This window comes from Capra hircus, chromosome 9 (assembly GCF_001704415.2).
Source record: "Capra hircus breed San Clemente chromosome 9, ASM170441v1, whole genome shotgun sequence".
In the NCBI taxonomy this organism is placed as follows: Eukaryota; Metazoa; Chordata; class Mammalia; order Artiodactyla; family Bovidae; genus Capra; species Capra hircus.
This window is the reverse complement of record NC_030816.1, coordinates 57,865,560-57,878,517: the sequence shown is the minus strand read 5'-3', so window position 1 is coordinate 57,878,517 and position 12,958 is coordinate 57,865,560. Positions and strand designations below refer to the sequence as shown.

General features: G+C 40.6%; 1 protein-coding gene and 1 pseudogene across 1 annotated transcript; both read left to right on the top strand.

Annotated features, from left to right (window-relative positions):
- TAAR5 (trace amine associated receptor 5) lies at positions 801-1,830 on the top strand. The gene has a single exon (XM_005684763.2). It carries the CDS (start codon positions 817-819, stop codon positions 1,828-1,830), a length of 1,014 nt encoding a protein of 337 aa, XP_005684820.1. The 5' UTR covers positions 801-816.
- On the top strand, positions 5,097-9,128 carry LOC102169672 (annotated as a pseudogene).

The window sequence follows — 12,958 nt, the reverse complement described above, 5'->3', positions numbered from 1 at the left end:
AGGGAAGTTGCACATGTCATTATACCTCAATATAAGTAAATAAATTAAAAACAGCTTACTCAGTTGATTTTACTGTCAGTTTCTTTAATTCTTAGAAGGAGACAGAAGTTACATCTTCCCAAATAATGATTTATTAATAAGAATTAATTCTTCCCTGGTTCAGACTCAAAAATAATTTTATTTTTCCCCAGTTTTATTTAGATATAATTGACCTACAGTGCTGTATAAGTTGAAGTACTGTATAATTTTAAAATTTCTCCTTGTGAGGAGAACTCTTAGGATTTGCTCTCCTAAGAATTTCCATGTATAACATACAGCAGTGTTAATTACATTTACCATGTTGTATTTTATATCCCCAGTACTTATTCATCTTATAACTGAAAGTTTGTATCTTTTTGACTATTTTCATCCAATTCCCCCTCATCACTTTAATCTCACTTTACATTTGACAGCAGGTACGTTTTCAAAATTGAAGAGACACCTCTCAATAATTTTATACTCCCTACTGTGATATAATTAATTATTTATTTGAGGAAATATGTACTTACATCCTTCTTCTCTTTCCTTAAGGATATTGTCTCCGGTAGTTTTAAAAGTGCTTAGTCAGACAAACCAGGGCTAACAGAAGGAACTCTTCTGGGACCTTGAGTCCCATGCTGTATTTGATTTTCAAGGCACAGTTGATTCAAATGTTCCTCTAGTTCTTCCTGTAGATCTCACTTTCTAGTTGTTTATCAGATAAATTTTGTTGTTGTTGCTGTTGTTGTTTGGGACAGGCAACTCTTCCCAGAAAGAGAAGAGGAGGAGAAACCATAAATGAGTGTGGTCCTCACCCAACATGCTGAAGAACGCCCCGAGACTTTCTGCTACCAGGTGAATGGGTCTTGCCCCAGGACAGTCCATCCCCTGGGCGTCCAGCTGGCCATCTACCTGTCCTGTGCAGCAGGCGTGCTGATTACAGTCCTAGGAAATTTGTTTGTGGTGTTCACTGTGTCCTACTTCAAAGCGCTTCACACTCCCACCAACTTCTTGCTGCTTTCCCTGGCGCTGGCTGACATGTTTCTGGGTCTGCTGGTCCTGCCCCTCAGTACCATCCGCTCCGTGGAGAGCTGCTGGTTCTTTGGAGACTCTCTCTGCCGCCTGCATACCTATCTGGACACCCTCTTCTGCCTCACCTCCATCTTGCATCTCTGTTTCATTTCCATTGACCGCCACTGTGCTATCTGTGAGCCCCTGCTCTACCCCTCTAAGTTCACGGTCAGGGTGGCCCTCAGGTACATCCTGGCAGGCTGGGGGGTGCCAGCAGCTTACACTGCCTTCTTGCTCTACACAGACGTGGCAGAGAGAGGGCTCCACCTGTGGCTGGAAGAGATGCCTTGTGTGGGCAGTTGCCAGCTGCTGTTCAATAAGTTTTGGGGCTGGCTAAACTTCCCTGTGTTCTTTTTCCCCTGCCTCATCATGATCAGCTTATATGTGAAGATCTTTGTGGTTGCAACCAAGCAGGCTAAGCAGATCAACAACTTAAGCAAAAGCCTGGCTGGACCTGCCAAACGTGAAAGAAAAGCTGCCAAGACCCTGGGCATCGCCGTGGGTGTGTACCTCTTGTGCTGGCTTCCCTTCACCATTGACACGATGGTTGACAGCCTCCTTAACTTCATCACGCCACCGCTAGTCTTTGACACGTTTATCTGGCTTGCTTACTTCAACTCGGCCTGCAACCCCATCATCTATGTCTTTTCCTACCGGTGGTTCAGGAAGGCGCTGAAACTTCTCCTGAGTCGGGAGATCTTCTCACCACGGACTTCCACAATTGATTTGTACCAAGATTGACTGAATGTAGGCTTGTTGTGTTTCAGCCACTAAGTCACGTCTGACTCTTTGTGACCCCATGAACTGAAGCACCCCAGCCTTACCTGTCCTCTACTATTTCCCAGAGTTTGCTCAAACTCATGTCCATTGAGTTGGTGATGTTATCTAACCACCTAGGGATAGGGTTTTGCAAAAAGCATGAGTGGAATGGTGCAGGTGGGCTGTGTGGTGTTGGAAGTTTGTGGGCAGGCTTCCAGGGTAGCATGGTTTGAGCAGCGCGGAAAAAGACAAACTTCTTATTCTGAGAAGAGATACAGCGTTCTTCCCCTTCAATGTTTCTACATAATGTAGGGAAAGGAGGGAGTGCCATCCTCTAAATATTTATTGGATATTTCAAAACTTTGTGCAAATATTAATCTCCTTATTTATAACTTCCTTGGAGACAACTAAGATGCAGAAGTGAAGGGAAAGAAACACAGAGGGCAGTTTTCTGAGCTCCTGTCCTGGTCCTGTAACTTGGCAGCACCAGGTCAGGCTTTTTTGACATCTTACCCCTTCCCTCTTCAAAAAAAAAAAAAAAAAAATCAAGGGTTTGTACTCTTTGCTCTCTAAGATGCCCTTAAGTTCAAATAATTGAGCTTTGTATAACTGAACTTTGGGAAAGATTGTTTGCATCCTAATTTTGCATCACTTTTCATCATCATGGTCAAGTGTTCAGACTGTCTCTTTTAAAAAACGGTCTCTTTAAAAATGCTGTCTCCTTGGAACCGAGTTGCTAAATAGGTTGATGATAAGCCAGGTTTGTTTCAATGGCTGTTTCAATGCTCGTTGAGTAAATGTATTATATTCTTGAAGGAATGTTTTCTTTCTTTCTCTTTAATAATTGAAAAATGAAAATGTGAGGCATGTTTGTAAAGTGATGATGCTCCACATCTCACCATTTTAATATTTTCTCCTTTTAAAAAATCATACAAGCTAGACTTATTTTTCCAGAGACACTGGTATGTGGATTTTCTTCAGAAAAATAAGTTGTTTATTCCACATGCTTGCTCAGAATTGAGTCATTCTTTACAGGAGCTATTGCTAGGAAGGATGTGTCTTTTGTGTACATATTGTTTTTGTTTTCTTCCTAAATCTTTCCCTACAGGTCTCTAGTCAGTCTAATTCCATGTTTCTTAGTGACTTTTTCAGATTAATACTTACTTGGAAAACTATTTGTAAATTAATTTTAAGTGTCTGGTGTACAGATATATAGATGATATTATAGCTGCAGATACAGACATAGACATAGCAATCAATAAATAAAGAAGTAAAAGTCATATTTTGGCAATGAAGTTAGCTAAAATGGATTTATTTCTTTTAATTTTTGATGGAAGGATAACTCTTATTGATCCTACTCTTTCATAATTAAAAAATACATTTGTTGTAAAAATATTTTCCAATATATTTTTAATGTTTTTAATTTTATTTTTTAACAACAAAAACATTTTGTATTGTTGTATAGCCGATTATTGTATTAACAATATTAACAATAATGTATTAACAATATCGTATTAACAGGTGAACAGATGATAGTTTCAGGTGAACAGTGAAGGAACTCAGCCATACATATACATGTATCCATTCTCCCCGAATCCCCTTCCCATCCAGGCTGGCAAATAACATTGATCAGAGTTCCATGTGCTATACAATAGGTTTTTGTTGGTTAACCATTTAAACTATAGCAGTGTTCATGTACAAACTGCTATATTCAATGTATTTTTTAACACTAAATACTTCTTTAAAGTAATTATTCTTTCTTTTGCATTTAACTCAAGCATTATGAGATAAATTACAAATGAATTACAATTCAAATTATCTTAGTACTACAGTTTTGAAACTTTAAGGAGCTTGGAACACTGTGTCTTAGATATAGCAATAAATATAATTTGCAAAGTATGTCAGTCATTATTTTTAAAAACACTTTCCTCTTCCCTTCCTAGAATACATCCATACCCATTCCCAATCCATTAGGTATGGTGCTGTCTGTCCTGAAAGTAAGAATACTTAGCAGCTTCACAAGGTGGAACTCTGCAAGTCAATCACATCCACACAGCAGGAAATGATTCTGCTTTTGTACAAAACTGACCATTATTTTTCCTCTAAACGCCCGTCAATTTAATTACATTGTTTTCTTACAATTTAATCAAACCAGGTTATAGCTCATCCCGGCAGGTAGCATCTGAGAATATAGAAAACACATGAACGTATATGTGCTTAGTCACTTCAGTCACGTCCATTTGCAACCTCATGGACTGTAGCTTGCCAGGCTCTTCTATCCATGGAATTCTCCAGGTGAGAATACTGGAGTTGGTTGCTGGGCCCTCCTCCAGGGAATCTTCCCAACCCAGGGATCGAACCCAGATCTCCCTCATTGCAGTTGGATTCTTTTCTGCTGAGCCACATGGGAAGCCCATGAATGTATATGTGTATGACTATAAACATGAAACTTATATGTCTTATATATGATCAAAGGTTTTGAGCAGGGAAATTTCCATAGCAAGGTCCCCTTTGTATTGCTTCTGAATAGCTCTGTTCTGTAAAGTTAGCTCTGCAGAAGGCATTGGGAACCAAAAGGTCACACAAACAGTTGCCTACAAAGTGTGTGAAAGAAGCTGGTCCTTCCCCCACACAGACCTTTACAGTTTGCATGGATTTACTCTGCAACTCTGATGGCTGCAAATTTGGAATTGTAGGGAAAGGTTTTGAGAATCAAAGGGAAGGAATACATCATCCTCAGTCTTGGTCCTTGGCGCCTATCACAGCATGGCACTGAGACTTTGTCTTCTCTACTTCCGCCTCTATTTCATGCTTCTTTCTCACTGCAGTCTGCCCTGCTCCCTAATCCCTGGGAAGTAGCAAATGTGATGTTGGGCTTGGCCATACATGTTCTGATCATTAAAATATGGGTTAATGTGGCATTCAGTTCAGTTCAGACGCTCAGTCATGTCTGCCTATTTATGACCCTATGGACTGCAGCACGCCCGTTTTCCCTGTTTGTCACCAACTCCCAGAGCTTACTCAAACTCATGTCCATAGAGTCGGTGATGCCATCCAACCATCTCATCCTCTGTCATCCCCTTCTCTTCCTGCCTTCAATCTTTCCCAACATCAGGGTCTTTTCAAATGAATCAGTTCTTCACATCAGGTGGCCAAAGTATTGGAGTTTCAGCTTCAGCATCAGTCCTGACTGATTTCCTTTTGGATGAACTGATTGGGTTCAAATTCTGATATATACACTTAAGAACATGAGAAAACAAGGTAAATAAAAGAACAAAAAATCAGTACCAATTGAGAACAGTACCAATTAGCTGAGACAGTGATTTTTCTGAGGAAGTCATTTTAATGCTGAGGCCTGAAGAATGAGAAAGAACCTGTGAAAATCTGAGGAAAGAGTGATGCAGGCAGATTAGAGTCTGTGCTAAGGCCCTGAAGCATCCGTTTGGGGTAATGAGGGCATAGGAGTAGAAGCTCAGAGCATGGATGCTTAGAACATAGAAGCTGGAGCTAAATGGCTTAGATACAAATGCCCAAGGTCATCATTTACTAAAAGTGTGACCTTAGGCAAGTTATTAGCTTCTCAGTTGATCAGTTTTTTCATTTATAAAATAAGGATAATAATACTTCTGACTTCATTTTTTTTGCGCTTAACCATCTTACGTCTTAATACATGTAAACCAAACCACTTATATATACTGTTTGCTGCTTGCTACCATTATAAGGATGGTTGCATTAAAGTAACATGTCTTGCACATCTTAATCTATTCTCTGTAAGTCAGAGAAGATACTTATGGGTGTGTCTGGAATATCCATAATGTTTTAGGATGCACACATCTGGATGCCTACTGATTAAAAGTTGTAAGCCAAGGGCTGTGACTCAAATTCTAAGAAAACTGGTGTGAAGATAGATGTACAGTAGGCTTTCTGAAGTTATATTCAGTTCAGAAATTACAAGTGACTGTGATGAGAGAATTTGAAAAAGAACTTACGAATATTCCCAAATTTCTGGACATACACAGGGTAATTAGCAAGAAACTAGGAGAGAAGGAGAGATGGAAGAAGGAAGATAAAAAAAACAGAAAACTGACCGAGTACTCTGACATAACTAAAATCTTGGAGTCCTGGCTAAAGACACTAAAAAGGAAGGGGTTTCAAAAGGAGAACTACCCCCTGATAAGTCTATAATTTCTAAAAAGTGGAATATTTTCCCACAGATAGGGGGAAAACTGATTATGGAACATTAGCTCTGAAATCTAAAAAAGCCAAAGCAGGATACTACATCATGAGCCACATATGGAGGGTCTGAAGCACAGACCATCAGAGATGGTCACCAGACTCACAGATCTGGGGTGGATTATTGTTATTCAAGCTTAGGGTAATGTGGACTTCTTTTTTCCCATTATGAGAAATGTCAATCTCTTACAAGATGGAATATACAAAGACAATCCCAGTGTGCTCCTATGGAAACCAGGTCATTTGCTTAGCATCCTAGAATGCTGATGCAATTATGCGAGAAAAAGAGCGAGGGAAAAAATGAGTGCTATTGTTGCATTTAATCAAATAATCACAAAATTCTAACTTGATAATGTGGTGAATTATATTAACTGATTAAATGGGGAAACAGTGGAAACAGTGTCAGTGTTTATTTTGGGGGGCTCCAAAATCACTGCAGATGGTGATTGCACCCATAAAATTAAAAGACACTTACTCCTTGGAGGGAAAGTTATGACCAACCTAGATAGCATATTAAAAAGCAGAGACATTATTTTGCCAACAAAGGTCCATCTAGTTGAGGTTATGGTTTCTCCAGTGGTCATGTAAGGATGTGAGAGTTGAACTGTGAGGAAAGCTGAGTGCCGAAGAATTGATGCTTTTGAACTGTGGTGTTGGAGAAGACTCTTGAGAGTCCCTTGGACCACAAGGAGATCCAACCAGTCCATCCTAAAGGAGATCAGTCCTGGGTGTTCTTTGGAAGGACTGATGCTAAAGCTGAAACTCCAGTACTTTGGCCACCTCATGCGAAGAGTTGACTCATTGGAGAAGACTCTGATCCTGGGAGGGATTTGGGGCAGAAGGAGAAGGGGACGACAGAGAATGAGATAGCTGGATGGCATCACCAACTCAATGGACATGAGTTTGAGTGAACTTCGGAAGTTGGTGATGGACAGGAAGGCCTGGCGTGCTGCAATTCATGGGGTCTCAAAGAGTCAAACACTACTGAGCGACTGAACTGAACTGAACTGAACTTAGGTGTTTCCTGGGGGTTTTGTCATTAACTCCTCAGACATTCCTGAGGGGGTAGGGGTAGTAAAGGTAACTAATAATAACAAATCACATATATCTTCACTAACTTTGACAATAAGAAATAAATACAATATCCAGTCCAGGTAAAAAATTTTTTTCATGAATTACAAGGCAAGAAATTTATTGTGGCGAAAGCAAATTTGCCACAGATTTGCTTAAATTCTTATTGGATATGGAAAGTTGTTTTCAACTATATTCTAAAGAATAAAAATAAAATAGTAATTATTAATAGTAGTATTTATTGCAGAGAAGGTGATGGCACCCCACTCCAGTACTCTTGCCTGGAAAATCCCATGGATGGAGGAGCCTGGTGGGCTGCAGTCCATGGGGTTGCTACGAGTCGGACATGATTGAGTGACTTTGCTTTAACTTTTCAGTTTCATGCATTGGAGAAGGAAATGGCAACCCATTCCAGTGTTCTTGCCTGGTTAATCTCAGGGACAGGGGAGCCTGATGGGCTGCCATCTATAGGGTTGCACAGAGTTGGACATGACTGAAGTGACTTAGCAGCAGCAGCAGCAGCAGTATTTATTGAGAACTTAACTTGCATATAATTTTATTTTATATGTTCTGAGCTTAAAATTAAAATAGATATATGGCAGGGCATTATGAAAATATCTGATAACTGTAACATGGGTATTTAATTAAGAGGCTGTTCTCTCTCTTCAGAAGACAGAAAACTGCTCTATTTTATGTGATTGAAAAGGGCAGAACATCTCCAGGTGTTTACATGCTATTAACAGCAGCATCACGAATAGCAGTTCATCCATCCCTGCAGCTGTGCAGCTCTGCTACGAGCACCTGAACGGATCCTGTTTGAAAACAACCTACTCACCCGTTTCCCTGGTTGATTCTCTACATGGTGTTTGGTTTGGGCTGTCCTGGCTGTGTTTGGAAACCTCCTGGTGATGACTGCCATCCTTCATTTCAAGCAGCTGCACTCTCTAGCCAACTTCTTGATTGCCTGTCTGGCCTGCGCGGACTTTCTGGTGGAAGTGACCGTGATGCCCTTCAGCATGGTCAGATCTGTGGAGAGCTGCTGGTACTTTGGAGCCAGATTTTGTGCCCTTCACAGTTCCTGTGATGTGGCATTTTGTTACTCTTCTCTCTTCCACTTGTGCTTCATCTCCATCGACAGGTACATTGCTGTTACTGACCCCCTGGTCTATCCCACCAAGTTCACGGTGTCTGTGTCAGGGGTATGCATCAGCATCTCCTGGATCCTGCCCCTTGTATACAGTGGAGCTGTGTTCTTCACAGGGGTTCATGAGAACGGGATAAAGAAATCAGTAAGTGCCCTCAGCTGCACTAGAAGTTGTCAGCTTGTTATAAATCAATTTTGGATTTTGATAGAGTTTCTATTATATTTTGTACCTACTTTTGTTATGATAATTCTGTATAGTAATGTATTTCTTGTGGCTAGAAAACAGACTATAAAGATTGAACATATTCCTAGCAAAGTAGAAGGATTATTAGGCATACACAAAACCAGAGTGACAGAGAGAGAAAAGCTGCTAAAACTCCAAGTATAGCATTTTTCATCTCATAGTTACCGTATATGATTGATTCATTTATTGATTTTTTGGGGGTGGTTTATAACACCTTCCTTGGCGGCTCAGATGATAAAGCATCTACCTACAATGTGGGAGACGCGGGTTCAATCCCTGGATCCGGAAGATCTGGAGAAGGAAATGGCAACCCACTCCAGTATTCTTGCCTGGAAAATCCCATGGACAGGGAAGCCTGGTAGACTACAGTCCATGGGGTCGCAAACAGCTGGACATGACTGAGCGACTTTACTCACTTCATATGTTTATGAGCTATTTTGCTGGTTTGTTTATTATAATTCTGCTCTAAATCCTTTGATTTATGCTTTATTTTACTTTTGGTTTAGGAGAGCAATAAAAGTTATTGTAACAGGCCAAGTGTTAACAGACAGCTCATCAACCATAAACTTATTTTTCAAAGAGAGCTAATTTTCAAACCAATGAATTTAATGATTTATTTGGAATTTCTCAGTAACTGTGGCATGCAATACATTCCATAAAAGTGTTCCATTCAGCTGGGGAGGAGAAACGACACCTCAATTTCAGCAGCATCACCTTCATGCTCTTACTTTTTTGATGAGTGAACATTTTTAATCATTTGACAGAAATATATTCAATAAAAATGTTTGACACAAATTGATATTTTCTAGTTTCCTCAAATCTGCATGCTTCCTTGCTTTGTTGTTAATGATTTTCCTTTCCTGGGCCTCTCTTCCAGGCTGACCTTTCCTTCACTTTCAAAAGTTTCTTAGTGCCATGTCCCATGAAATTCTTTTTTTCCCTGTCTTTTTTTCTGAATTCAGTTAACTTCATTCTTATTTTCAGAGGCTTGTATCTTGGAGAAAGGTCTTTTGGTCCTTGAGTTAAGTCAGGGAGCTTAAGAGGTCCCTGAGTCATATACATCAGCCATTTAGGACTCAGGGCTGGACTCATATAATTTGGGGATTTCTGTAAATGTGGGAATAGCCATGAACAGGTGGTGTTATTTCCACAACAGTAATTGTCTTTTTATGATCATTTTTCTCATCCCATCAAGTGTGTTCTTTTACCTTCCAGTTATGACAGGGCAATTTTTTTCTATAAACACTATCCAAAGTTTGTCCACTATTTTCTTTTTAACTTTTTTTAATATTGGAATACAGCCAATGTATTAACAACATTGTATCAACAGTGTTGTGACAGTTCCAGGTTCACAGCAAAGTGACTTAGTCGTACATATACATGTATTCATTCACCCCTGAAGTTCCCTCCCATCCAGGGTGCCATATAACATTGAGCAGAGTTCCCTGCACTATACAGTATGTCGTTATTGGTTATCCATTTAAAATAGAGCAATGTGTACGTGTCGATCTCAAAAGATGTTTGCTTCTTTCACTTTAATGAAAATACATTTTGTATGCATGCCAGGGTCCAGCCCCAGTGGATCCAGGGTAATTCGAAGGGGAGACAGTGTGGTGTCTTAGAAAGAATTATTTAATTAGAAATATAAGAGAGATTAGGAAAAATAGTATAGTAGGAAAATTTAGTGGAGAAAAGAGGTTAAATAACTTAGTTTATGCAGAGAACTAATAAAACCTCAGGACAAGAGGTTTGCACCATCTACGTTAGGCCACTGGCGCCCTCTTGAATAGTGGAGGGTGCCCCGCCTTAGGCTCTCTCTCGTGTGGGCCTTAGAAGCCAGGGCAAGTAAATAGACTTGGTGAGCCTCCGCTTTCCAGATGGGAACTCAGCCCGAAAAGGAGAGGGAGGGAGAGGGAAAAAGAGAGAGAGATTTGACACGGGGGAAACCAGTCTTCCCAGTGACTGGCCCATCTTCTATTGTCCTGAAAGGCCTTTTATACTTTTGATTGTACATAGAGATCAATGGATAATACAAAATTATGCAGCGTCAGCAGTGCTGACTCATTGAGACCAGGCTTTCTCTCTGCATACCTAGTGGTATACACAAGTCTTAGGTGATTTACATCATCTTCTGGCCAGAGGGCCAATTAACATTTTACAGCCCTTTTCTGATAAGGGTCTGTCAACCAGAAAACCTTAAAAGTGTTGTTCTTCCCAAAGTCTGGTACCACTCTCAGAAAGCACTAAATAAAGTTACATTCTTACATAGCAAGGACACAACAATTTATGACAATGAAAGAAGTACAGTAATTTATAACAAAGAGAAAATTCATTAACTTAAAAGTCTAGTATTGCTAACATCAAAACTACTATATTCCTTTCTCTGTATCCCAATTACATTGGTTAATATCCTTCAGGTGCCTAAAAGATAAAGAATATGGAGGCCTGGCAGCAAACATTAACTCAACAATGGAACCCTTCACCAAGCTAATTCTTAGCTCTAAAAGGCTCTATATCTTCAAGATGTTTTAAGCTTTGTGCCTCTCCCGGTTGGGGGGCTATAAACAATTCACAAGTTGTAAAAGTGTGGGCAGACCGGTCAGGTAAGTTAGAAAGCCATCAAAGGGGTTTAAACCGAAACATTCTTTTTATATGCAGGAAACTGTTAACTGGAGCTCTGAGTTAACTCTTTCCAGAGAAAGGTGGTCAGGGATAGCCCCTGTTATGTCAGAAGAGTATAGTATAGCAGACAGTAAACAGACACATTTTGGTTTCGGGGTAGATGCTCAGGCAGAGGACCCCTTGAGACCTGACTCGCCTTGTCCATCAGGTCTCTCTGCATGACCTTGTCATGGGTGGGATCTCCCGTGCTGGCTCCCGGCAGTGCATATTCCTAGTATATATTTTTCTTACCTAATGAAAATGAACTGTAACAGTGTTGGTATATTTTAGGGGTTTTGTTGTTTAGTCTCTAAGTCGTGTCTAACTCTTTTGCGACCCCATAGACTGTAGCCTGACTGACTCCTCTATCAGTGGAATTTTCCAGGCAAGAATACTGGAGCAGATTGCCATTTCCTTCTCTAGGGGACGTTGCTGAACCAGGGATCAAACTCACGCCCCCTCCTTGGCAGGTAGATTCTTTATCACTGAGCCACCTGGGAAGTCCAATATTTTGGGGACTACATCTTGTGATGAAAACATCTCAGGAATTCTTATATCTTACTGCATTAAAGTAGTTTAATATTGTTTTGCAGCATGTCTTTAAAGCTTCCAAGGTGGATCAGTGGTAAAGAATCCACCTGCCAAAGCAGGAGACTCAAGAGATGTGACTTTCATCCTTGGGTTGGGAAGATCCCCCACAGAAGGAAATGGCAACCCCCTCCAGTATTCTTGTCTGGAAAATCCTATGGACAGAGGAGCCTGGCGGGCTACTGTCCATGAGATTGCAAATAACTGGACATGACTGAGCAGAGCATGTCTTTAAGATTCTTCAACTCTTCCTTCACTAAAGATTATGTGCTGTATGGTGGGCCTTTATTAATACATTAAGCCTGATCCTGCTTTGCTCAACTTCCACACTGATATCACACACTTGAGATCCATTCTCATATATATTCCTTGGGTTTCTGTCCATATAGATGGGCAGAATCCTACACGCTTCAGTTTGGAGATACATGTCTGCATGAGTCTCACTTTGTACTGTTCCCTTTGGGTCCTGCTAGGACTGGGTCCTGATGATAGGTGAGGAGATGAGGACAGGTGTGAGGGGACGCCCCGAGGAGGGTCCAGGTGCGTTCTTACAGCAACTACCTCGGAGGAGGACATTGCATCTCCTCCAGAGAAAGGACGACTGAATGCGTCAGGCAGTGGGGGAAGGGCTGCTGCTTCTGCCAGAGACTTGACAGAATTAGAGGCTGGAGGTAACCAGTTTCATTCCTGCCTTTATGGCACCATCCTAGTTTCAAGAATCCCTTTCCTTGCTAATCAATGCCAGACTTTTAGTGAGAGAGGCTCTAGAAATTTGAGAATTCTGTTTGCCTTGTAATTCAGGGCCCTACAGATTTCAGCTTGGAGTTTGGTTTTCAGAAACTCAGTTCTGTGACTCTAGGATATTAAGAGTTCTTTCAGAGCTTTTATCAAAGCTTTCGAGTCTCTTATATGAACGTTATGCTGGCCCTTTAAAGCCTATAAGCTCATTCCCTTCCCTCCCACACCCAAGTTTTTCAGAGCAGTTAAAAGAAACTAATCAACACAAGATACTGCTTATTTTTACCAAAATGTTTAATGCAGCAAGAACCTTTGGCCACTCAGAGCCCTTTCTTCTGTACGCACTCGATTACAGGTGTCTACAGATACTGAAGTGAAGTGAAGTGAAGTGAAATGAAGTCGCTCAGTCGTGTCCAACTCTTTGCAACCCC

Bases quoted from the DNA above. Each gene is read 5' to 3' on its own strand.
- TAAR5 (XM_005684763.2), top strand. From the start codon at position 817: ATGAGTGTGGTCCTCACCCAACATGCTGAAGAACGCCCCGAGACTTTC.